Source organism: Ammospiza caudacuta, chromosome 7 (genome assembly GCF_027887145.1).
Source record: "Ammospiza caudacuta isolate bAmmCau1 chromosome 7, bAmmCau1.pri, whole genome shotgun sequence".
NCBI lineage: Eukaryota > Metazoa > Chordata > Aves > Passeriformes > Passerellidae > Ammospiza > Ammospiza caudacuta.
This window is the reverse complement of record NC_080599.1, coordinates 48,429,030-48,455,761: the sequence shown is the minus strand read 5'-3', so window position 1 is coordinate 48,455,761 and position 26,732 is coordinate 48,429,030. Positions and strand designations below refer to the sequence as shown.

The 26,732-nt window shown below is 52.1% G+C and overlaps 1 protein-coding gene across 1 annotated transcript; it reads left to right on the top strand.

The window, feature by feature from the left end:
- The first annotated feature begins 263 nt into the window (after positions 1–263).
- ERICH3 (glutamate rich 3) lies at positions 264–23,553 on the top strand. Its single transcript, XM_058808098.1, is given in 17 exon segments — positions 264–283; positions 2,728–2,821; positions 3,426–3,551; positions 4,510–4,581; positions 6,298–6,417; positions 8,381–8,458; positions 8,928–8,965; positions 8,967–9,069; positions 10,398–10,610; positions 11,224–11,398; positions 12,167–12,362; positions 14,646–15,025; positions 17,285–17,506; positions 18,338–18,760; positions 19,035–19,181; positions 19,949–22,950; positions 23,353–23,553. Coding segments are annotated over 17 exon segments (5,475 nt in total). The 3' UTR covers positions 23,419–23,553.
- The last annotated feature ends 3,179 nt before the right edge of the window (positions 23,554–26,732 follow it).

Genomic DNA, 26,732 nt, shown 5'->3' with positions numbered 1-26,732 from the left:
TCCCCCTTGCGCGTCTCTGCCTCCCTTTCTCCCGTCTCTGCCTCCGTCCCTCCCTCCCTCCGTCCCTCCCTCCGTCCCTCCCTCCGTCCCTCCCTCCGTCCCTCCCTCCGTCCCTCCCTCCGTCCCTCCCTCCGTCCCTCCCTCCGTCTCCTGGCGACGCCCGGGACGCGCCGGTGCCGGGGCAGGCTGTCCCCGCTGTCCGCGCTGTCCCCGCTGTCCCCGCTGTCCCCGCTGTCCCCGCTGTCCCCGCTGTCCCCGCTGCCATGAGCGCCCCGCAGCCGCGGTGAGTGGGGCCGGGGCCGGGGCCGGGGCCGGTCCGTGCCGGCCTTTGGGCGCTGCGGGAACCGTGCCGGGCTCGGGGCCGCCTCCCTGCAGCCCGCTGGGGCACGGAGCGGGGCTGGGGCACGGAGCGGGGCTGGGGCACGGAGCGGGGCTGGGGGTGCCCGACCTGCCTGGAGAGCCCGGGAGCCGCCCGGGGCTCCGCTCGGTAAGGCCTCCTCTGCGCAGGGGCCGGGAGCCGTGGGGAAGGGGCTGCTGCCTGCAGGTGAGTCCCTGGTTACCTGCCTCCGGACCCGCAGGTGTTGGGTTCAGAGCATCCGGACTCCCCCCAGCTGATGTCACAGACAAACAGCGAGGAACAGAGAATCTCTGCAGGGCTCTGTGACAGAATTTGGCACATCCTGGTGTAGTGGGCGATGATCTGAGTAAGCAAGCAGCGGTAGAACTTGCTCCTGGGCCGCACAAGAGATCAGTAGCAGAACACACCTTTGGCTCCCAATTCCGTGTGTGGTTGTGAGGCTTAAAACTTCCTCCGGGGGGGTGGATGGCGCACGGGTGCCAGGTAGAGCACAGGCACCATGGTGCCCTGTGGCTCTGCTATTAATAACTGAAGCCTTGGTGCTCTCTTACATAATTTGTTTGGTGATCTCCAATTTAATTGCACTGTGAAATATTAACTGTGAAGGTTTGCTTTACAAAACACATAGGATGCCTGCTGTGGCTTTGTCTTGATACCCTTCCAAATGAGTGAGAGTGGTCTTAAAATTTACCGTGGTACACAGCTCTGGGTCTGAGTGTAGGGCTTTGGGTAAGCTGCCAGCTGAGAACAAATATACTGTCAATAAATAATAGTGTTGATGATCATAGCATCATAGAACTCTAAATAACCTGAAATATAAAATTACTGACCTAAGAGTGACATGTTGTCACTGGCTGCGATGCCAGGGAAACAAACATGACACTCATCTTGGGAAGAGGTTTCGACACACTCCAGGAATCTACAGATCAGTCAGTTTAGGTTCTGTGCCAGGAAAATTGTCTGCTGTTCTAATAAAACCCCAGCATTTTCAGAGAGAAGAATGAAGAGGATAAATGGACAGAGATAAAGGGGTCCCAGGAATACTCAGAAAAGGGATGTGATTACTGTGACACACAGGCTGTATAGAGCTGTCTGAGGCTGGTGCTTTCCCTTTGCTGTGTTTTTTCCTGACATGGATTTTGTCAGTTCTGCACTTCTGCCTGTTGCAGAGGTTTTAAAGGTGACTTTTGTGTGTGGTTCTTTAATACCGGAACCTTGAACAAGACAGCTCAGACAAGAGCTTCTCTGATCCTTGTGTTGATACCAGGAGCAGGCTAAACGGGAGCAGTGGTTGCTTTGCTGGAGTGTTCCTGAAATATAAAATTACCCCCAGGCACTGGTGCATGCCAGCATTGATGGCTGCAGGAGGTTCCAGGGCTGGAATTGTGGCACAGCCAGACCCTGATGGGCCTGCTTGCGTTCTTTACAATGATTTCATGGATGTTGGTTCAGGCCCAACACAATTCCTTATTTCCTCTCATACCCTTTTCAACTCTGAATTTAATTCAATATATTTGAAGGCCCGCCTGTTCATAATTTAAATGAGAAAATACATGTTCTGAGACTTTGGTGAAACAGAAATTGCCACATCACTGTGTTCAGATGGGAGCTGCATTTTAACTAGCTATGTCGTCCAGGATGTCTTAGGTGGAGGGAGGTAAATTAAAAGGAGTTGGATTGAGTTTCTCCTCTGCCTCAACATGCAGCTGTCAGGTGATACCATAAATTAATACTTAGCAAAATTGGTAGAATCTGGTGGTTTCAAATACAAACTCTGGATTAAAAAGGTAACATAGAACAGTTGCTATAAATATCAGTATTTAACCAACAGGCATAAAAGGGTAACCTACATTGTTTATTTAAAGTTTAATTTATTGTGGGCAGCTACCTTTGAGGTTTTTGTGAAACCCTATGTAAAATTCCTGTAAATCCATGATTTCTTCAAAGCATTTCTCCTTTCTTTCCTTGAATATGCTTTTGTGTGTGGCAGATCAGCCTGGCAATAAACATATAACTGAGTTATCCAGCTGAAAGGGATGTAATAGAGGCACAGTGCATTTAAATCTACAGCAAAGAAAACAAAAGAGTTCAGTCTCTTGAGTAACTTGAGCCCAGAGAGCCTAGAGATCAGTCTGAACATATTATGTGACATGTACCTGAGTGTGCAAACTGTACAAATGGGAAAGGATTTTGACTATTACCAACTGCATCCTAGTGTCACTGACTTCTCTATTTGTCCTGTTTTCCAGAGGGTGAAGTAAGATATGTTGTTCATTTTGTGTAGTAAACTGTTGGGTAGCTCTGTTTAATGTAGACTGTAATAATTTGTCAGTCAAGGAGATTATAAACATCTCCATTTTTTGTTGCAGTATTCTTGAAACCTATAACAGTCTTACAGACAAACACCTGGTTGGATATTTCAGCAATGCCAGGATAAGACGACATCTTCAGAAATCAGGACTGGTGAGACTGAAAAGTTTTCCTCAATTCTACATTCAATTCAAAATGTTTTTATGCTTTTTTCCCCCCAAATATTTCCTTTTACTCATTCGAGTTTCCCTCTGCAAAGTGTTTCAGTTTGCAGATATACAGAATCACATTGGTTCACTCATGGTTTTTACACTGTGAAATGTAAGCATCTTTGGCTTGTTTAAATAGCTTCAGTGTTATTTTTCAGAAGTGTTTAATGGAAAACTGAAGGATTTGGTAACGGTGAATATGCCGAACATTTTGTTAAAAACCTGGTGCCCTCCTGGGTGTGCCTCGTTTGCACGGCCAGGTGCAGTAGGGCAGCAAGTGTTTGATCCTTGCCGCCCTTGGGCAGCGGCCTGCGAGGGTAAGGCTGAGCCCCGGGCTGTCAGAAATGCGGCTGCTGCTCCTGCCATGGGGCTGGTGCAGCTCGTGGGCTCAGAGACAGCGCAGTGCTGCACGCTGAGCTCCACACATGGCAGGGGCAGAGCGGAAACAAGCCAGAGGGAGGAAGCGGTCTTCTGGGAAATTGTATTGTTTCCAAACGTACTTTATTTCGTCTTGTACTTTTCAGTAACGTTCTGCTTGTGTGTGGCAGATCTCCAGGAGCGGCAGAATCATACCGGAGAAGGAATACCGCCTCAATGCCATAAGGAGGGACCACCAGAGACACGTCCAGGGCTGCTTGGCTGATGCCATATATCACAAGGTCCTTGACATTGAGGTGTGCCCTTACTGAGGACATGTGAGCCTGTTGTTGTTGCATTTCTAAAGTCCCATACTGTCGCAACCATATTTCTAAAGTGTCGTACCTTCTCGGTGATACTTCTTGGGGGCAGTTCTTCACAGCTCTGACTTCTTCTCCTGCTTGTTGCTCCTTCTTCATCAGGGCTCCTTGTCAGCTCAGCTTGACTGGCCAAGCCCAGCCCCTTTTATCCCAGTTATCTTCGCTAGCTACAGCTGCAGCCCAATGAAGGACATTGCCGCTGCAGCCCATCAAAAACAACCGGGGCTTATCAGGGCAAGGCCCATATACAGATATTCAATATACAATACAGATATTTTACTAAGACTCCTACTATATGAGCCTTCTCGGCTGTTTCCCCACTGACAGCCAGGGGCTGCTGACGTGTACTGGGCTGTTTTCCTCGTGTGCCCTCGTGCTCCCCTGGAAGGCTCTTTCCTGCTGGGAAAAAGGACAGACTTTGTGCTTGAGGCTCCCCACATGAAACCTCCACGGGCCTCTCATTGTCACACCATGCTATTGTGAGAGCAGGCACTGTCCTGCCTTCCTTGTTTTTTGACAGCTCTCAGATTATGAGATGATATTCACAGGGCTAATTTGCTTAAAAAAAATCTGATAAAAACAAACCAGTTTGAACATATTTATATATATGCTGTCTGAGTACAAAATCTGGGCACATTCCTATGGGATATCAGGAATGGAGCTGGTTCCTACAACTTTACCAACTGTACCAGTGCTCAGTTGTTCCCTTGGCTGCGTGAATACATGCAGGTGAAATGCAAAGAGATTCAATACACAGTAGTTTTATTAGAGGGCTCAATGAGAGTAGTGGCCAGGGAGAAGGCATGGGACAAGCAGGACAGAAGCAAGAGATCTTGCACACACTGACATCTCATGATGGCCAGTAATGGGATTTCTCTTCCTCTTATATTGATAGCATCATCATCAGCTGGGGATTAACAGGAGACTTGATTGTTCTGCAAGGAAAGAGACGATGCAGTCAGCCAAGGTAAGGCTTCAGCAGTTTTGCTGTGTTGGGTGGCAACCGTGGGCCTGACCAGTGGTTCATTGAGACAAGTGCTCTGCCTCTGATGTGGAAAAGTACAAGAAACAGGCAAGCAGAGGATGATCCCGCCCCAGTTACATCTCCTTTGTCCAGAAGTTCAGGAGCTTCCATTTATGCATTTAATTCCTTCTGAATCTAGTTATTCTTCTACTTCTGCTGTGGTCTTGTTTGGGTGATTTAATAATGAATTGCATGAAATGGTATCTCCTTGCATTTCTGCATAATAATAAATGTATCTGCTGTCTGATATGTCTGTTCGATGCTCCATTGTTCTCGGTATGACAAAAGTTATTAAATGTTCTCTTTTTCCAAGGCGTCTGTGGTTTTACATACGTTCTTCTCATTCCTTCTCAGTTTTCCAAGCCGAAGGTCCTCAGTCTGAATTTTTCTTAGGTGAACCACTCCAGGCTTCTCATTACCGTTGCTATTTTTTTACCTTTTCTCGTTCTACTATTTCTGTTTTGAAATGGGGAACCATACCAGAATGAATAATTCAAGATACGTTCTCCTCCCAGTAATTCTAGACCTCTCTGCTTTTGACCGCTGATGAGCACTGAGCTCATGTGTTTGGTTGTTTGCCTCACCACAGGATTTGGGCAGAACTGGCATGTGAGAAATCAAAGAGTTTTAGGAGTCTTCATTTAGCTGTCATGTAGGTTGAACTTGATTCTCTAGTTATAGTCATGGAAATCCCATAGAAGTCATTGGTTCTTCTCCCCATGCAATCACCTGAGTTCATATGGGAAAAGTCATCCTCATTTTGGCAGAAACATGCTCAGAATTTTATTTCTGTATTAGGAACCTGAGTGCTTTGAGAAGAGTGCCTTGAGAAGGTGGCTGCTTCATTGAGCAGCTGGTAAACAATGTCAGGTGTGTTAAACTGTAAATAATACATCTATAAGCAAATCATGGCATAAAGAGAGGAGGAGATTTTCCTGAAAGACACTGATAACCATGGAAATTGAAAAGGTGTAGTTTGCTGATGGAACTCCTGTGGTAGGGAGTCACCCCGTGGAAGCAGTGATTCAGGCACCCTGTCAAGGGATCCTGGGCTTGAATAATTTTGGAACGTAAACCACAACTGCTTCCTTCAGAAAGACACCTGCAGACACCTGATCTGTGTGTGCTGTGCTGGGGTGCAGGAGCCTGGCTGGAGCCAGTGGTGTAATTTAATTCTCACCTCATCTGTTTAGTGAATTCATCTGAGTCGCTCATCTGAAAGGAAAGGAGAAAGGCAGATGGCTGAGCAAGGGAGGGTGAGAGACAGAGCTGTCTGTTTCCAGGGGGCAGCCATCCCAGCACTGGGCTGGTGAGGTGAGAAGGTGGGGAGAGGCTGCAGTCACCGCAGGAAAGTGGCAGGTGCCCTCAAATTTAAAAAAGAAAGAGACCTTTAAACAAACCAAGAATTGTGAGATACACAGAAACAGACATGAATTGATTCTAGTGGGTCAGCAGCTGGAGAGAGCTGCAGGAAAATGAATCAGAGGTGGGAACAAGTCTCACACTCTCCCATGATGTTCTTTCTTTCCTTAACCAGCTGTTCCATCGGATCCAGGCCAGCTGATTGTCACAGCTGTCCAGTGACAGGCAGATGTAATGAGACAGACAGCACTGGTTTTGGATCCAGTGCCTCAGAGACATAAACTGCCTTTCTTTCAGATCGAGCGCTTGATGGGACAAGTGTCCCCCCTGTACGCCCCCCACCCGCCCGTCGCCCCCAGGAACCACCACGCGCTCTGTCCCTTGGTGTCCGGAGAGCGCACCGGGCGCTCGCTGCGGGTGAGTGCAGCAGCTCCCCCTGGGCTGCCGTGGGGCACAGCCAGGGACAGTGTGCCCACAGATCCCAGCACAGGGCACTCTGCCGTGGGGCACAGCCAGGGACAGTGTGCCCACAGATCCCAGCACAGGGCACTCTGCCGTGGGGCACAGCCAGGGACAGTGTGCCCACAGATCCCAGCACAGGGCACTCTGCCGTGGGGCACAGCCAGGGACAGTGTGCCAGGGACCCAGCACAGGGCACTCTGCATTAGGGCAGTACAGCCAGCTGACAGTGTGCCCAGGGACCCAGCACAGGGCACTCTGCCGTGGGGCACAGCCAGGGACAGTGTGCCAGGGACCCAGCACAGGGCACTCTGCCATGGGGGCACAGCCAGCTCCAGGTGTGCCAGGGACCCCAGCACAGGGCACTCTGCCATGGGGCACAGACACTGAGTGTGCCAGGGACCCAGCACAGGGCACTCTGCCGTGGGGCACAGCCAGGGACAGTGTGCCAGGGACCCCAGCACAGGGCACTCTGCCGTGGGGCACAGCCAGGGACACTGTGCCCACAGATCCCAGCACAGGGCACTCTGCCGTGGGGCACAGCCAGCTGACAGTGTGCCCACAGATCCCAGCACAGGGCACTCTGCCATGGGGCACAGCCAGGGACAGTGTGCCAGGGACCCCAGCACAGGGCACTCTGCCATGGGGGCACAGCCAGGGACAGTGTGCCAGGGACCCAGCACAGGGCACTCTGCCATGGGGCACAGCCAGCTGACAGTGTGCCCACAGATCCCAGCACAGGGCACTCTGCCATGGGGCACTCTGCCGTGGGGCACAGCCAGGGACAGTGTGCCCACAGATCCCAGCACAGGGCACTCACTGCCGTGGGGCACAGCCAGGGACAGTGTGCCCACAGATCCCAGCACAGGGCACTCTGCCGTGGGGCACAGCCAGGGACAGTGTGCCAGGGACCCCAGCACAGGGCACTCACTGCCAGGGGCACAGACACTGAGTGTGCCAGGGACCCAGCACAGGGCACTCTGCCGTGGGGCACAGCCAGGGACAGTGTGCCAGGGACCCCAGCACAGGGCACTCTGCCATGGGGCACTCTGCCGTGGGGCACAGCCAGGGACAGTGTGCCAGGGACCCAGCACAGGGCACTCACTGCCGGGGGCACTCTGCATTAGGGCAGTACAGCCAGCTCCAGGTGTGCCCACAGACCCCAGCACAGGGCACTCACTGCCGGGGGCACTCTGCCATGGGGGCACAGCCAGGGACAGTGTGCCAGGGACCCAGCACAGGGCACTCTGCCATGGGGGCACAGCCAGCTCCAGGTGTGCCAGGGACCCCAGCACAGGGCACTCACTGCTGGGGGCACTCTGCCATGGGGGCACAGCCAGCTCCAGGTGTGCCCACAGACCCCAGCACTGGGGCATTCTGCATTAGGACCACATCCTTCATCACTTGAGGCTCTTTTCCTCTTTGCTGGGTTGGGTTAAAGAATCTCTAGAAGCTAGTGTTGCAGGAATGGCACGTCAGAACCTGGGAAAAAACCCCAAAACCTTTTCTGTCTGACAAATCTGCTTCAGTCTTTCCCTTTGAGCTGCCTCATGACCTCAGGCAGGCCAGTATCAGTGTGTTGAGCATTGTCAGTGGGCACAGGGGCTGTGGGCAACGTTACGCATGTTGTAAAGCCCTGAGAAAGGTGGGAGTCTTTTAGAAAACAGAGTTGAAGGAATGAAATCAGACTGGAGGTCATTTCAGAAGGCTGTGTCTAGGAGCTCTGGCTGTTGCTCTTTGTGAACAGCAAAGAAGGAGTGTTAATATAATGAAAATATACTTGAAATATAATAGTACTAAAGCCTGAAGTCAAAGGTCAAATATCTAGGTCAGTTTCAACTGGTTCTCTATATCAATAATGATAATTGATGCAGATTGAAGAGAAACTTTTGAGTCCTGAATGACCTTTTTTTTCATATAGAGGGGACCCAGACTTAGATTTGATTATGGTGATGGGCGTTATTATTTCCGAGCCAAGGAGCCTCCCGTCTCTAAGGTGGTGAGTGAACCTCAGTTCAACAGTGCTGTTGGATGTTAACGTTTTAACTTGGTATTCTGAAGGGTATACAAGGAAAACATGGAATAAAGCAGTCAGAAAAATCTGTGAAATTGAACAAAAACGGTACATTTTTGTTGTGCATTCTCCCTGGGTCCGTGTGCTGAAGTCACAGCACACTGCTACAGTTTCTGTGAGTTCATTGTGTTTGCTACAAGACTGCATAGTGAGGAGGAGATAGTAGCAAACCTTGTATTTATGGCCAAGAGTTGTTTTGACTGGTCAGTTAGAGGTGCCTAAAGGGGTCTGGCTCTTTGGAGGCAGACTAGAAAATGTCATGTCCTGTAGGTACCTGTAATCACTCACCACTTCCAGGTATCTTCATCAGTGCTATTATTTTTCTTTGTGGTGCTGCTCTGCACTGGGAGCTATACTCTGAGATTTTGTCATTGTTTTCTTTGTCCTTTTGTAGAGTTCCTTGTGACCAAATACAGCTCCAGGAAATATACAGGAAATATACCCCCCTTCCTGGTGGGGCTGCAGCAGGGTTTGTATCAAAGGCTTCCAAACAGAAGTGCCATGCACTGGAACATTATCAGCAATTTGCCTGTGGGGTGAGGCTGTACTTCATTCTGAAAATAAACTGTCCCACTTTAGGGACAGTTTTGTAATATTGTTTAAGTACTGTGGTTCCCAGAACTGTATACATGACAGGGAACATCCCTTTCAAATGGCATCAACTTTTATTTAAACTGTCCTTTTTCACTTCCCCTCAGTTTTCAAGACACTGTCTTACTGGTCTAATTCCCAGTTCTTGATCACAGTGAGGAAAAATGTGGTGACTTACCTTTTATAGTATAAAATCTTTCTGCATACAAAATTTTCTCCCTCTATGTAGATTTTCTCTTATGTAGAGAGAGAGAGAGAGGCAGCACCTGGTTGACTCCAGGAACTTTGGAATATTTTCAGTTGCAAGCCCTACAAGTTTTCATCATCACCTACAAAGGAGCTGCAAAGTAGCAAAAAATTCCTTTTTTTGGATGATTCCTTCTACTAAATCACACTAGTGGGCTTAGAGAATTAGAGTCAAACATGGTCTTGATATATTTGCAGTTACTTTCAAGAGACATTTGGACTTGTCTTCTATTCTAGAGAAACATAATGTAATTGGTTTTGTGATATGCATTCCATGGGGTGAGAGGGCTTTGGACTGGGACTGTGATCTGCTACCACTGGTGTAAATAGCTCCCTTCTGATCTGTGCTTGCTGTGTATCAGCATGGTCATGGTTCTTCAAGAATTTGCTGGTTGGTCCTGTTTATGTCTACTCAAATTATGGGTGGTTTAATGGTTTCTTTAGTGCTCACAACTGACAAAACAGTTGTGAGCACTAAATCAGATGTAATTTCTGAGAACATGATGAGAACTCAGAGCCACAGCAAGCAGCGTTTACAGAACTTGTTCTCCATAATGTCTTACTCTTATGGGCTGTGGTCCATTTCATTCTGCAGAGGACTAAATCTGTAGTCAGATGAGCAAGCAGCATTTTGAAGCACATCCTGTATAACTGATGCCAGGATGTTTCTGTTGGATGACTGGCTGCTCTGGGATGTGCTTTCCAGCTGCAAGGGAGCAGCAGTGCTGCAGGGCTGTGCAGGGTTCTGTCTGAGATGGGATCTCGGTGGCGCGGGAGCCAGGGCTTGGTGTGCAGTGCTGTCTGTATCTCTGAAGGTGACATTTTCAAGCAATGTGAATGTTGCCTTGCAAACAAAAGAAAGTGGTTTAGCACGGGAATATTTTCACGAGCAGAATTCCAGGCCCTGGGTCAGGAGCTGTGTCAGAAGGGTGCCTGTTGCTCGCCGTACCGAGCGGTCAGACCGCGGCGGTTCCGTACGCTCGGGGTTTTGCGGAGGCGGTGTCCCGTCACTGAGGTGCTTTTCCAGAGGCAGAGCAGCGAGCTCAAGTTCAGGAACCCGATGGATTACGTGTCCGGCGCGTCACCGTACCGGCCCAGCAAGCGCCGCCGCCGCGTGGCCCCGGTGCCGCCGCCGCGCCCGCACGTCGGGGACAGGTGCATCCCCGGCATCCGGCGCGGGCTGCCCGTCGAGAGATGGTTCCACTCCACCACGGGGTTCAATGAGCAGTTCTTGATCAATGTGAGTACTCTCTGTCCCCGTACAGGCGTGTTGCATTCCTCGCTGGTGTGTTTGCCTGATGCTGAAAGATGTGCATGCCTAGTTTGCATAAAGAAAATGTATAACTATTAAAATATATATAATTGCTATGCATGTCCCTGTAAACTAAAACATTTGGTGTTTTTCATCAGCTGGGGAGAAAAAATGGTGCTGAACAACTACGTAGATTAACAGTTATTCAAAGCCTGCCACTTCAGTCAGTCTGATCCTGTCTCTGGCACTAGAATCTCTGGGATTTGTGAAATGCCTTGAGTCTGTGAACAGTGCATCAGTTACACTGTCTGCAGCCAGTTTTAACTCCTGTAAATAAAGTTGTAGGAGCCCTGGATTGGGTGGGATGATATGGGTCATTAAACCTGGTCCTTGACATTTGGGGCTATCCAGTGCATTGGGTTTTCAGTTGGAAATGTATCCCACACCCTCTACATGTCACAAACACTTCCCCATTTAATCAGCTTGCCTCCTGTTATAAAAGCCTGGAAGTCTCAAGCGTGGGCTGCACAGATGTGAGCCGTGTTTTTGCCCCTTGTTGGAGCTGGGAGCTGAAGGCATTTCTGTGCATTTTCTGCTGCAGAATACCAATGGGTTCCCCAAGTCCCCATTATGCAGCAACGCCCTGGTCACCATGATCTACCTGGGAAAGAGTAAGCACGTGTCACTCCGTGATCACAAGGATGAAATCAAAGTCTATCAGCAATACTGTGGAACAGAAAACATTTGTGTCTATAAAGGCGACCTGTTGGAAGGAGGTAAGGATGGAGCCAGAGAGTTCGTATTGATTGTGGCAACGTCGTTTTTTTGCTAAAACTTTGCCCTGACATCAGAATGATTACAGCTCAGCTTGGTCAAGATATATGCATCCAGGGATGTTTATACCATCTGCCTCCACATTAAACCTGGATCTACTGTCCCATGATTGAAAGTGAGGTTACAATTACTTTTGCAATGATGGTAGAAGAATTTAGAGAATTGATTTAACAAAATACTTGTGGCTTATGCTAATTATCTCTAGAGTTATATGGTTAATAGAGCAGCTGTAGTAATAAACCATCCTTAAAGGGGGGTTAATCTGAGTTGCTAATATGGGTCAGTGAATGTTGCTTCTTATTCCAGAAGTAAAAGTACATAGTGAGAGCCCAGTTCCCATCTGTTTTTGGGAAGTGTGAGTGCAATTTCATCACAGCAGTAAAAGATGAATTGTGTTCTGGAAAACTGGACACAGGAAATGGCTGGGAGGCTCTGGTCTTTGTCCTGCTGTAGCAGTGAGTGGCCAGGCTGACAGTGTGACACTTGTCCCAGCTGTCCCACCTTAGGAATCTGGGGCTGGCAAGAGCCAGGGCTGTGTGTGTGGAGGGGTCGAGTTGAACCAACTGTCGGACAGCCCTGAGAACCCCAGTGCCTGTCCACAGAGGGTGATGTGGTGATGCTGTGGTGATGCAGTTAAGATAGAGCAGTTGCTACAGGCTGACAGCGAAGCACAATGTTCTTCTTTGAACCCTTTTTTTCTGTGATTGCAGACACCTTCCAGTTCATCTCTAAGAGGTACCTCGGTTACCCGTTCAGCCTCACCTTTTTCCTGAACGGGCTCCAAGTTGACAGGCTGAGCTCTTGCTGTGAGTACAGAGGCTTTCAGACCAAGAGGCCTTGCCGGCTGCAGCGCAGAAACACCTACTTCAGGGTGCTGCACGTGGCAGGAGCCCCTCCTTGCTACAGGTATGGCGAGAGCGCGCTTTGCTCACAAGGACTCCGCCTGGAGAGTTTCCAGCTGGTTTCTCTTCTTTCATCTCCCTGGCTCCATCTGCGCTGCTCTGTGGAGCCTGCTCTGTTTCTCAGTGCCCCGTGGAAGGGGCAGAGTGAGGGCACCTGTCGGGGCTCCCATGCCAGGGCAGGGTGAGGGCACCTGTCGGGGCTCCCATGCCAGGGCAGGGTGAGGGCACCTGTCAGGGCTGCCATGCCAGGGCACCAGCTCGGCCGGTTCCAGTGCTGTGTGCCCGCAGAGGGGACACTGCTTGGGGCAGGGTGATGGCACCTGTCAGGGCTGCCATGCCAGGGCACCAGCTTAGCTGGTTCCAGTGCTGTGTGCCCACAGAGGGGACACTGCTTGGGGCAGGGTGAGGGCACCTGTCGGGGCTCCCATGCCAGGGTAGGGTGATGGCACCTGTCAGGGCTGCCATGCCAGGGCACCAGCTCAGCTGGTTCCAGTGCTGTGTGCCCACAGGGGGGACACTGCTTGGGGCAGGGTGAGGGCACCTGTCGGGGCTGCCATGCCAGGGCACCAGCTCGGCCGGTTGCAGTGCTGTGTGCCCACAGAGGGGACACCGCTTGTGCTGGAGCACAGGGCAGTGCCTCCGGGGTGGGCTCCGTGTGCCACCCGTGTGGCTGTGGCACAGTGGCAGTGGAATAAACACCGAGTGTGCTGCTCAGTTAGCTGTGGTTTCCAGAGGCTTTTTTTGTCATAATTGATTTTTAACCAGCTCTGCCTCTGAAGTGAGATTCTGTTGTAATAGTCCCAGCTTCAGAATAAGGCAGCACTGAATATTTGTTATGGTTCAGAAACCAAATCTGTGCAGAAAGGTCTTGGGCAAATGTCAGTGCTGTGACCAACAGCTGTGATTCCGCCAAGAGGATTTAATTTTCATAAAATCTTCCTTTTCTGTAATTGTTAATTCAGGCCATACATAAACTTACGGACATGTGGATAATTTAAAATCTTCTGTATTATTTTAATAAATAATTTTTAAAAGAGCAGCTAGCAGTTGGAACAAGAGACTCTTCACAGAGGTGTAGTCTGTTCCTTCAGGAAAGGACTAAATTCTTGGAAAAAATGATAGTTTATTGTACCATAGTTTTTGCTCCAGTCTAACAACGAACATGATTTATGTTCATTGCATGTTCAAAGGAGTGAGAAGCATCTGAACTCAGAATGCCTTTAGTGGCTACAGATTTTAGGAAATGCCCCAATCTCAGCTTTTTGTGATTTCTATAAAGATGTGAAGTGAATTTTCAGAATTTAATATAGTATCCAAAAACTGGATTGATTAATTAATTCCCAAGTTACTCTCCCTTTCTGTCCCCCTTTCCCTCTTACACTTAGTGATATCTCTCTTTTCCTGCCTCTTATCAATCCAGCTGACCTTATCTGATGACTAAAAATCGTCTCCATTAACCTGATTTTCCCCATAAATGACAACTATTTTCACGCCTCTTCAGGCCAAGTGCACTTGGGTTTGTTTTCTGCTGTATGACATACATGGAATGCCCACTCTGGTTGCCAGTAAAGTCCCAGCTGATTCTCCCTGGTGGGTCGAGGCTTTGGCTCACAGCGAGGGGATGCTGCAGGGATTCCTGTACCATGCTGCAAGCCTTGCTCTGAGAGCTTTCTGCTGGCCAGGCTCTGCAGTTCTGTGGAGCTCCTGGCTGTGAGAGAGAGGGGGAGCATATCACTCCATTTTATACAAGAGGGGCAGTCTCAACAACTCATTCAAAATGCTTTGTTTTCCATCTCTTTGGGTTTCTTTTAAGTAGGTAAACAGAACAGAAACAGAAAATTACTTTCAACCTTCTTCCCCCACAGTTCTAGACCCAGCAGATAAGTACAGAACCCCCAGTGTTACCCCCAAACGCTCAGTTATCACGCTGCTGGGAGTTACAGCACGATCTGGATCCAGAGCACGTCAGAGCTTGTCTGCCTTTCTCAGTGGTCCTGTCTTCACAGCCAGTGCTCGGTGCAGCTTCAAATGAATGGGCACCTGTAATAATTTTGGTTCTGTTTGTGTGTCAGTTGTTGCCTCAGGGTAGGCAGCATAACTGTGCTTCAAGGAAGAGCTGCATCCGTGTTGGGGGAGCTCTCGGGGGTTTCGGGGCGCTTCTCCTGCGGGCAGAGGCAGATGGGCATTGCTGTCCCTGCTGATGACGAGCTGAACTCGCTGTGTCTGCTGCCCTCTCTTGTTCAAAGGAAGAAAAATGTGACACTTCCCAATCTGCGTTATTTTATAGGTGCTTTCTCGCGATGGGTCTGGACAAAAAGCTGTACCCTCCCAAGAAGAAGCTGAAGTTCTACTCGAGGCCGCACATGTGCTCCTGCTCTCCTTACTGCGCGCACAGCGAGCCCTGTGACAGCAACGTGCCGCCCAAATCCATTGAAGACTCGGTGTCACTCACCATAGCCAGCCAAGAGGACAGCGTGGACACTATCGACGAAACTCTCGACTCTGAACAGGAGTGCTGTGAGGAAGAAGAGGAAGAAGAAGGAGAAGAAATAGAAGAAATAGAAGGAGAAGAAGTAGAAGAAGAAGCACAAACAGAAGACCGATCTTTTGTGGAGACCGAAGGCACCACTCAGGAAACCACCACTCAGGAAACCACCAGTGAAAGTGGTATAGTATTCCCAAACATGAGCAGGGGATGAGAAATGGGAGGGGATGGTTCTGGAGGAGGTCTGGGATTGTGGACCGCCAGCTCTGACTGGGGCATGAGAAACGCGGTGATGTCTGTATCTGGGCCACAGAACTGGAGGGGCTCCTTTCAGCCAGGCAACAGGATGAGGTGGTTTGCAAGAGCCAAGCAAGTGAGTAAGGAAGGGTGGTGAGGCAATGACACAGGATCCCCAGAGCAGCTGTGCCTGCCCCATCCATGGAAGCATTCAAGTCCAAGTCAGACAGGGCTTGGAGCAGTCTGGGATGGTGGAAGGTGTACTCAGCTATGGAAGAGGCATCAAGCTCAGTCTCTGCCTTTACTTCCTCCTTATCATAATCTTCTTTGGAGGCAATCGCATTCACAGAGAGATTTTAATTCCTACTTCCTATTCCTATTTTTGCTTTCACAGTTCTGCAGTATTGCTACTCATCTGACAGTCGTTAGTCCCTCCGGATGTGTGTTTGGGATTAATGAAGCCTTTTTCCTTCAGGAGGAACTGCCCTTCTGACAGAGACCTCACTGCCAACACTGCAATTGGAATCTCAATTGATTTTTAATACAGAAAAATAAATCTCCTTATTCCCTTAGTTCTCATTGTCTTGGTAATTGTTTGTTTGCCTGACTGGTTCTGCATCAGGAACTCTTCATTTCTGTCCTTGGTGTTCTGTCACTTCCGTGCATTAAAAGCCCTGATGGAAGGAAGGGAGGGCAGCAAAAAAACCTGCAAAGTGAGGAATGGTGTGGCAGCAGTGCAGCTGCCCTGCGTGGCGCAGTGTGTTCCAGCAGTGCAGCTGGTGTGGCAGCAGTGCAGCTGGTGTGGCAGCAGCGTAGCTGGTGTGGCAGCAGTGCAGCTGGTGTGGCAGCAGTGCAGCTGCCCTGCGTGGCGCAGCGTGTTCCAGCAGTGCAGCTGGTGTGGCAGCAGTGCAGCTGGTGTGGCAGCAGTGCAGCTGGTGTGGCAGCAGCGCAGCTGGCCTGCATGGCGCAGCGTGTTCCAGCAGTGCAGCTGGTGTGGCAGCAGTGTGTTCCAGCAGTGCAGCTGGTGTTCCAGCAGCATGTTCCAGCAGTGCAGCTGGCCTGCGTGGCGCAGCGTGTTCCAGCAGTGCAGCTGGTGTGGCAGCAGCGTGTTCCAGCAGTGCAGCTGGTGTGGCAGCAGCGTGTTCCAGCAGTGCAGCTGGTGTGGCAGCAGTGTGTTCCAGCAGTGCAGCTGGTGTTCCAGCAGCGTGTTCCAGCAGTGCAGCTGGTGTTCCAGCAGCGTGTTCCAGCAGTGCAGCTGCCCTGCGTGCGCAGGGAGCCCGCGGCTGCAGGGCTGCTCTGGATTTTGGGTGGGAATCCCCGACATGCCCGTGCTGTGCCTGGGGTGTGCAGAGCACAGCTTTGGGGCCAGGGGAGCTTCTCTAAAGCTCCTGCATGCAGAGGGTTCCGCCTCCAGAGCCAAGCCGAGAGCTGTGCAGGGCCGGGAGCGGCACTCGAGGCTCCCTGTGGGTCCCCTCCAGCTCAGGGATCTCTCAGATGTCCATCAGACGATTACTCTGTGGTCCATCAGACGTCAGGCTAGAGCCTGCCTGAGCTCCAGAATGTGGATATAAGAGTGGTGATTCTGTGCAGGCTTGCTTTGCTCTGGGTTTTCCCCCGGGTGCTGGAGGAGCACGTTAGAGCACTGTGATAACAGCGTGCCTCTGCGGTGCCCTTTGGCTGGTGTTCATTAAATTCATTGAGCTTATAAGACACTTCTTTGCTATTTAGCCATGTCAATATACATTTATTGTACTTTGCAGTATACTATATTACCTTTCTCCAGCTTTCTCAATTGCTTTTAATTTCTTTTCATCACATCCAGTTTTTTCTCCTGTTACGAGAGATTCTTACATTTAATTTCTGAGTTTTCCCAGCTCTAAATTTTCACTTTCCATGGCTGGTAACTTTGTTTATTTTTGGTTTAATGTATTACTCATACCTTTAGTTTTGCTACATTTTTGCTACTCTATGAAAAACACAATGCTTTTTTATGATAATATGCTCTCACAATTCCTATCTGTGGTCTTAGATTCTCTCATGGCTTTAAAAAGACTGTGCAAATTCAAGGGCAAAAGGAGATTAATGACGTTAATTAATATCAACTCAGAACATTAACACTGGCTCAGTGTTTCTATCTGCTTAAAAAGAACTTTTAAAATTGTGAATTCTGTTTCCTGTCTCACAATACAATTCTTCTATTTTAGAATATGATGAAGATTTTGAAGATGAAGAAGTTAATGAAGAGGGACAGATTGGTGACCAAATGAATGGAATGTCAAAGTCATCCTCAAATGATAAAAACCATAATTTAGACTATGGAAAGGAGAGTGAAACCTCATCTCAGAAGGCACTGCAGGCCTCTGACAGTGAGAAAGATAAAAGTGGCAGATATTCTGATGACAGGGACTCTGAAGATAATCTGCCAGGTTAGTTTTGGTCATGACAAGGCTTGGAGAAGCTGACCTGATGCATGTTTTACAGTTTGCACGTGTCCAGTATGTATGTTGATCTGCATATGCCCTTCCTACTGAAATCTGTTTTATCTGCCATTAATGGTGCCACTGAAGTGCAGTGCACTTCTGCATGGATTATAGTTCTGACACTTTTATTTTCTTGGCCTGACTAGATTTTTCAGTCTTGAGTTAGACCAATCTGTCCTTGAGCCCTGTAGATTGTGGACAGCAGCAAGTCAGCTCTGCTGTTCAGCTCACTGTCTGATGGAGAATTACAGTCTTTTTTCCCCTCAAATTTTCCATTTATGAATTTAATATGATGGTGCCTCTAATGCTTTTCTAGAGGAGACAGTGAACTTCATCTCCAGTTCAGCCTGAAGGGTTTACACATGGTTTTGGAGATCCTTCTAATATTCAATGAGTTAACAGAAGGGTGCTGAGGGATTGTTGCTGTAGTTGAAGTATTTTATCTAAGGAAGCTGAAGAGTCTGTATTAAACCCTGTCTGAGCCATATTTAAAGGTGCATTTGGAGGTGTATTTCTATGTGATTGATAGAGCTACTCTATAAATCTTTGATTTATTTCTATTATCAGAAAAAAACCCTCCATGTTAAATGGCTTTCATTTTAATACTTCATACATCTGGGCAATGTTCTTCTATTTACACTTACTGGAATTTTGTCACAATATCCTCAGATGGTATAATTCAGAGAATGCTATTGGATGGGATTGTGTCCCTTTGTGAGTGCCCAGTGAATGCAGAGGTTTAGTGACAAATACTAAATTAAAATTTGCTGTTTTCAGAGAGGAGACCTGCAGACTCTCTCTCATCCATGAGCACTCAGTGCAGCTCTGAGACTGACTCGCAAGCTGAAATGAAGGCAGACCATGGGAATTGCAAAGAGGATTGCAATATCAAAAGTACATCTGATAGTGCAGCACATGCACACTGTGGAAATGAGAATGGGGAGAAGAAACTGCTCAGAGTGAAGGAAAATCAAGAGAATTCTGCGCTGGAAAAGAAAGGAATATATGAAGCAGACAAGACAAAACCAGAAGATCTAACAGCAAGGGAAGATACTAGAATTTTTCATGAAAACATAAGGGCAATGCAGCATCAAAACCCTGAGGTTAACGGGGAATTCAAGCAGACTGGGTCAGGAGAAAGTAACATGAGTGAGGAGGAGGATGGCAACGAAGAGCCCCCTTGGCGTGAGGAAGGAGGGGGTGAGTACAGTCCCTCTGCACAGCTCTGCATGCCCGTGCTGCTCTGTTTGCCTTGCACTCACCTGTGCTGCAGCACGGGGAGCTGCTGGAGCTGCTGTGGGCTCAATATCCACTCACAACATTACACTGGCTCAGTGTTTCTCTGCTAGTGCTTAAAGGATTTGGCCAAAAATGAATTTTAAACCATTTTAAAGCTGAGATGGCTGAATGGCTTCTACTCCCTTTTTGTTTTTTAATGGTTTCTCTTTCTTGCTTCCTGTTTTCTTTGTGATAGTTTTTGAAGACTGCAAACCAGTCCAGGAGGAAACAGCAAAAGCAACTGGAAATGATCATCCTGTGAATTCTGACCCTGAGCCTGGTGATTTGTGTGCCAATGAGGGAGAAAAGAATGCAGCAAATACAGAGCATAGTGCCAGTGGAGGTAAGATTGGCTGTCAGTCAGACACAAGGATTACCTGAAGTCTTGTAATGGAAGTGTTTGCCCTTTCCCTTTCCTTTGGCTATCTAAGTCTCCTTGTGCTTTGTTTCTTACCTAACTTGTAAAAATCAGGTGATGACTAGGTGGCATCTGTAGTCATGTATAATTAATGCTTTTTTTGGCCGTTAAATGGTTCTGGGAGAAGAATCCAGGCCATGAAAAAACTGTGAGTCAGAAAATGGCTGTGGAAAGCAGGAATGTAGTGAGGTACCATGTGCTTCCTGGTAGTGTGCAGCCTCCTTGGGAAATGCCTTGGTTCCCAGGGGCAGGAATTAACCCTGTATTATTTCCTGGTGTAATTACAGAATCCACAGGAAGCTGAATGTTCTTTGTCCTTTCTGAGCATATTTCACATGAGCAATCTGTCAGCTATTTCTGACTTTCTGAGTGTCACTGTCAAGCTTACAGGTGTTGCACACACACATGAGCTCCCTGCAGGTAGGGAGGGAGGCAGAGCAGGCAGGACAAGCATGACTGGCCTTGCATCAACACTTTTAGTTAAATTCCTTATGCCAGATGCCAGAACAGCAGTACCAAATCATGGTCAGAGTGCAGGGATGTGATGAGCAGCAGCACAGCACGTTCTCTTTGGGTGCCCAGGCTGCTGTCCCTCATGGCTGGGCAGAAATGGCACCTTTAGCACTAACCCTGTGAAGCATGCAGCACCGGCAGGCTGCTGAGCAAACCAATGTCTGATTATCTCCCAACAGCAGCAGATGGAAGGCTCCTGGCAGAAGGGAGGAGAAGCCTGGATGTGCAGGAGGCAGCAGCACGAGCAGGGGAGGCGACAGGGCCGGGACGAGCCCCGGCGCGGGACGGGGCTGCTGGGGGAGATGCCGGCAGCGGAGAGGCCGCAGGAAAAGCTGCAGGGGCAGGGGGTGCAGGGGATGCACTGCCCCAGGCAGGCACGGGGGCTGCGCTGGGGGAGTTCGCGCCCGAGGAGGGCACCGTGGCACAGGAACGGCCCCGAGGAAAGGGAACAGGGCAGGCAGTGGAGCTGGGCACAGAGGGGTCGCCTGGGGAGCAGGAGGTGCTGGCAGAGGGCACGGACAGAGAGGTGGCGCTGGGAAGGGCAGCAGCTGGCACAGAGGGGCCGGCTGGGGCACTGCCAGGGGGGCAGGCACACAGAACCGTGCCCCAGGGGCAGGAGGGGGCTGGGGGCACCACTGAGGAGGAGGCTGCAGACGAAGGCCTCAAAGGAGCAGGAGGGCCCCCAGCAGAGGAGGAGGTGGGCCAGCCAGTGTCCGAGGCAGGGGAGCCCCTGGGGCAGGGAGGGTCTGCAGGGAAGGACACGACGGTGGCGGCTGTGTCAGAGGGAGAGGATGCTGATGTGGCAGCTACAGATGGGAATGCCAGAGCTGTGGGCCCTGAAGGAGAAAAGGCCGTTGAAGGAGACTTTTCTGAAGGGGAGGAGGCTTTGTGGAAGCCTGGGGCTCTCTGGGAAGCACTAGGGGATATGGAAACAGGAGAAGTAATGTCTGGAGGGGAAGGGTTTGTTAAGCCAAGTCAGTTTTCCCAGCTGAAAGTGTCAGAGGAAGAGTGGATGGAGATGGGGAAAGCTGTCCCCGGAGCTGCAGCAGCACTTGAGAGTGCTCAGGCTCTCCAGAGATTGGAGGACACAAGAGAAGAGTCTGTGGAGGCTGACAAGGGTCCTGCACGGGAAGTGGCACCTGGGTTAGGGGCACTGGGGGCTGCTCGGGGGGATCCTGTCACTGAGGGGTCATCACAGGTGGAGGAGACACTGGCAGTGCAGCAGGAGGGTGCAGCAGAAGCACTTTGGAGTGGAAACCCATCTGAGGGCAGCGAAGCAGAGACAGAGGGAGCAGTGGAAGGAAAACCCGAGGGAGAGGCGGTGGGAGGGTCTGCAGGGGCGGCCGGAGCGGGCTCGGGGGATGAAGAGGAGGCCACAGATGGAGCAGCAGGTTCAGAGGAGCCGGCAGCGGGGACAGAGGGGTGGCTGAGGTGTGGGCAAGCGGGAGGGCAGGAGACGTGTCCCGGGGAGTGGGCGGCGGGCCCGTGCGGGAGCCGGGCCGGGGAGCCGGGGCTGGTGGCCATCGCTGTGCTGGGCGGGCAGGCCGGGCCCGGAGCGCTGCCCGGGGGGCCCGCAGTGCCCGGGGAGCCCGCAGTGCCCGGGGGGCTGGCAGTGCCCGGGGGAACAGTGCCCGGGGGGCCTACAGTGCCCGGGGAGCCCGCAGTGCCCGCGGGGCCCGCAGTGCCCGGGGAGCCCGCAGTGCCCGGGGAGCCCGCAGTGCCCGGGGGGCTGGCAGTGCCCGGGGGGCTGGCAGTGCCCGCAGGACCCGCAGTGCCCGGAGAGCCCGCAGTGCCCGGGAAGCCCGCAGTGCCCGGGGGGCCCGCAGTGCCCGGGAAGCCCGCAGTGCCCGCGGGGCCCGCAGTGCCCGGGGGGCCGGCAGTGCCCGGGGAGCCCGCAGTGCCCGGGGAGCCCGCAGTGCCCGGGGGGCCGGCAGTGCCCGGGGGGCTGGCAGTGCCCGCAGGACCCGCAGTGCCCGGAGAGCCCGCAGTGCCCGGGAAGCCCGCAGTGCCCGGGGGGCCCGCAGTGCCCGGGAAGCCCGCAGTGCCCGGGGAGCCCGCAGTGCCCGGGGGGCCGGCAGTGCCCGGGGAACCCGCAGTGCCCGGGGAGCCCGCAGTGCCCGGGGAGCCCACAGTGCCCGGGGAACCCGCAGTGCCCGGGGGGCCGGCAGTGCCCGGGGAACCCGCAGTGCCCGGGGAGCCCACAGTGCCCGGGGAACCCGCAGTGCCCGGGGGGCTGGCAGTGCCCGGGGGGCTGGCAGTGCCCGCAGGACCCGCAGTGCCCGGGGAGCCCGCAGTGCCCGGGAAGCCCGCAGTGCCCGGGGGGCCCGCAGTGCCCGGGGAGCCCACAGTGCCCGGGGAACCCGCAGTGCCCGCGGGGCCGGCAGTGCCCGGGGAGCCCGCAGTGCCCGGGGAGCCCGCAGTGCCCGGGGGGCCGGCAGTGCCCGGGGAACCCGCAGTGCCCGGGGAGCCCGCAGTGCCCGGGGAACCCGCAGTGCCCGGGGAGCCCGCAGTGCCCGGGGAACCCGCAGTGCCCGGGGCTGGCGGGCTGGGCCCTGGGGCCATGGCACAGGCCGCGGTGACGGCAGCAGCGCCGGGGGCACAGAGCGGGGCAGGGGCACAGCCGGTGTCGGCGGCGGGCGGGGAGCCGGGAGGGGCCGGGGAAGGGCCGGCCGGGGCACCTGCGGCTGCTGGGCCCGAGGGGAAGCGGGAGGCGGCGGCAGGGGGCGAGGCGCGGGCCGCGGCGCCCGCCGGAGCACAGCAGCCGGAGCCGGGCGCGGAGCCGCTCGGGCACCCGGGGGGGCTCGGAGCGGGGGCGCTGGGGGAGCAGGCCGCTGCAGAGACCGCCCCGAGCGGCCCCGGGCACGGGGGAGTGGCGGCGAGGGCGAGAGGAGCGGGAGGCGAGGGGCCGTGCCCGGGCACCCCGCCACAGCCGGCAGCGACAGGGACAGCGCGGGGCAGGCACGGGCGGCAGGAGCCGGGCATGGAGCGGGACGCAGGGCAAGCCGGGGAGCAGCAGCCGAGTGCCCCTGAGAACACCGGAGAGGGCGAGGTGGCCGCTGTCTCGGCCAGTGCCGGGCCCGCTGCCGGAGCCGCGGAGCCGAGGAAGGACGGTCCCGTCGGAGGGAGCCCGAGTGTCCCGGCGGCCGCTGACGGGGGCGACACGAGCCGCAGTTCCCGTCAGGTGAGTCCTGCCTGGGGCAGCCACTGCCCCCGGCAGTGCCCAGGCCGATTTCTGTCACAGACGGGATGCACCACCTCGTCCCATTCTTTATCCGTTCCTCAAATGTCTGCTGACGGTAGCTGGGTCAGGGGGTGATAAGTCCTTTTGAGTGGCGGCTTCTGCGTTTTTTCCTATTCCCAAAATCGCGTGCAAATAAATGCCTTTGCTGTGGCACTAATTCTCACAGCCCTTCCGCCCTCCCTCCCCTCCGGGCGGTGTTACAGTTGTTGTGGCATCGAGTGAGCCCTGGGAGCATTCGGCTTCCCTGTGACTCCGGCCTCTCCTTGTAGGAGATGTCACAGCAGTACTTCAGCAGCTCCGAGTTCAGCACGTTTTCTGTGATGTTTGGTTGTTGTTTTGTAGGATAGTGCATACCCAGACCCACTCATCATGTCCTCAGAAGAGGATGGGGAAGAAACCCTGCTCTGAGCTTTTCCTGCAGCCCCTCGGTGTTGTGTCCTGCCACATGCTCTCAGCGGGCCGCGGGTTTGTGCCGGCTGGGATGTCGCTCCTCTCTCTCTTCACCCCGTGAGTAGCGCAGCCACCTGTCACGTTTCACTGGAGCAGCTCCTCAGCGTGCAGCAGACAACGGGAACAAGCTTGTGTCTGCCAGCCCGGGAAGCAGCACTCCTTTGGAAGGACGAGGACAGTAATCACAAGGATTGTTCCGCACCTGTCTGCCTTGTTTTTCTTGAAAACCAGAGAAGTACTGGGCTGACTGAACTTCCCCTCCTCCCCTAGGCGCCGCTTGCTCCTGCAGGCAGGCAGGGCTGTTATCCTGGCATCTTCCCCACCCATGCCAGGGCAGGGGAGCCCTCCTGCATGCACAGTGCCCCCGTGCCAGGAGCGTGTGGGGGGCTTCCCTCCCCTTGGGCATCCAGGCTTGCTGCTGGCCACACTCCAGGGCATTCTCAGCACGTGGAAATGTTGAAATTTGTTAAATCAGAATAATTGCAACAGGTATTTGTAAATGCATAAAGCTTGGCCTTCTGCTTTTGCTGGAGTCACTCAGGAGTAGTCAGCGGAGCCTCAGCTGAGGCTGCCAGGAGGGTGGTGAGTTTAGAGTTGCCTCAGCCTGGCTGCCCTTCCCTGCTGCCCAAGGCTCTTCTCAGCTCTGCTGCGCCTCTGGCAGCACTGGGGCCTCAGGACCCTTCTGGGCCAGGCAAAACCCCTGCGGGGCTGGGTGTGCAGCAGCCTGTAGGCACTCCAAGCTTGGTGGGTGCAGCAGCCTCAGCCCACAGAGTGGGGACTGTAACTGCCTTTTCAAGGAGGGAAAAGACGCTGAAATGGGCAGGATTTTGAGTGGATTGGTGCCGTGAGTCACGTCAGATCAATATACATGGAACTGGAAACTCAGACGTGATCAAGTGGTTGCTGTGTGTTTGCTTCTAGAGACATTCCTGTACTAGAGCTGGTTGCATGTGTGTGTTTAGTCTGCACATGTCTCAGAGGGTTGTGCTTTCTCTGTCCATACCCATGCCTACGTGTTCACTCAGGCCTATTAAATACCTGTACCAGTCTGTGCCGCTCCTTCAGTTTGTGCCAGGGGTTTAACTGTAGGAATAAGCCCTGCCAGTGCAGCAGGGCCTGAGCTCCAGTGTCTGCCTCTGGTTGCCAATGGGCTGACTGATGTTGGGGTGAATGTTTGTGCCACTAAAGCTGCCTTGTGCAGGTACCCTCTAAAGCTCACGCCCAGGGCTGCAGGTGTGGCCACACCGGGGTGTTCGGACCCAGGGGCGGCAATTCCCAGGGACAGGTGAGCAGAGACAGAGAGGGATGCAGGGATTTGCCTTGGCAGAGATTCCCTGGGAGCCCCTCTGGGGCTGCAGGAGAGCCAGGGCATCAGAGAAGGCCTTGATGAACAGAGCAGTGTGACTGTAAGGAACTGGAATGCTGACAAATCATTATTTAACAGTCTTGAAATATTTATGACTGACACTTATGTGTATGGTTGTAACAGCTGGGGGAAAGAATCCTGCGGTTAGGAACATATATGTGGACTTCCAAAATGTTAGTGTCCCTGTCACTTGAGCAGGCAGAAGTTTGGTAATAAGTGAAACCATGGAAAAGGATAATTGTATAGGTTTGGAAAAGCTTCCCATAGTCCTTTCTGCTTTCCTATATTGTGCTAATTAGTAATTAACTTCAAAATGAAAAGTAGGTTGCACTTAGGGAAAAACAAGATGTGCAGCAAAAAGAAAAAAAGACTAATTATTAAAGTGAGCATATGTGAGCAAAGCAAACTATCCAACAGTGTTGCCACTGGCAAAACTCATTCTTGGCTCATCAGGAAGGCTTTTTTAACTCCCTGAAGTGTCAGGTATTTTCAGTTGCCTGTCATTGGTTTCTGATGGTTGTGCCTCAGATGTGCCTCAAACAGCTGGAACCTGGTGACATTCCACAGCTGAAGAGATGCATTGAATCAGTTCAAAACCATGCCAGCTGTGCACTGTGGACACAGGATGGGGAAAGTCTAAAGTCTAGCTCCTGGAATGGGCACCAAGCCCTGGCATTGCTGGCAGATACGTGCAACAGTGACTCACAGACACCACCAAGGATGCTGGGGGTGCACAGCATGGGCAGCTCATCCATCTGTCTGAAACGAGGGCTGCAAGGTGGGTTTCCTGCCTGGGAATTGCTGCGTGGCTTTGGAGCTCAGCTGTACAAACCAGACAGGACCAACTGCTCTGCCTGCCCATTGGGGCTGAGCCTCTGAGGCAGCCCCCTGTGCTGTGCCAGCCACGCAGTCCTGGCTGTGCTGTACTATCCTGGCTGTGCTGTGCTGTGCTGTTCTGTGCTATCCTGGCTGTCCTGGCTGTGCTGTGCTGTGCTGTTCTGTTCTGTGCTGTCCTGTGCTTTGCTGTGCTGTCCTGGCTGTGCTGTACTGACTGTGCTGGCTGTCCTGTGCTGTCCTGGCTGTCCTGGCTGTGCTGTGCTGTGCTGTTCTGTTCTGTGCTGTCCTGGCTGTGCTGTGCTGTTCTGTTCTGTGCTATCCTGGCTGTGCTGTGCTGTCCTGGCTTTTCTGTGCTGTGCTGTGCTGTGCTGTGCTGTGCTATCCTGGCTGTCCTGGCTGTGCTGTGCTGTGCTGTTCTGTTCTGTGCTGTCCTGGCTTTTCTGTGCTGTGCCATGCTGGGGAATGTTGGGACCTGCTGCTGGGCTCACTTCTGGCTGCTGTCCAAACCCTTGTCTCGTTGGACACCAGATTGTTTTAATCTAGATCACCTACTGCTGATATGTTAAACCATTTAAAATATCACTACAGCTGCCAGGCACTGGCAGGTGTCCAAAACAGGGTAAGAATCCTCTTAGCATCTCATTCTTGGTAAATATTTTGGAGTGCTGGGGCTTCTCTGGAAACAGCACAGGCTACTTGCACTCTTACAAACTGCTTTGGAACATGTTCTACTCATTTACATATTTCAGAGTTTTTGTTTGTTTCACTAAGTGATCACTCCTATGAAACACATTTTCCCCCTGAGCCTGATTTTCTGCTATAGAGAGCAATTAACTAAGACATTGTATTCTTCAAGGAACCAGTAATTTTAATTAGTATTAAAATTAGTTGCAAGCACTTGTCTTTTTAAAGAGCTTTTAAACTAAAAAAGTTTTGCATTCTGATTTTTTTGTTGTTGTTGTTTCCCTGTGTTCCCCTCTGACATGTTCTGAGAAGGTGCTCAGGGATGACACCAGCAGCTCAGGTATCAGTGAGTACACAGAGGTATTAATGCCCATGAAGTCTGCTT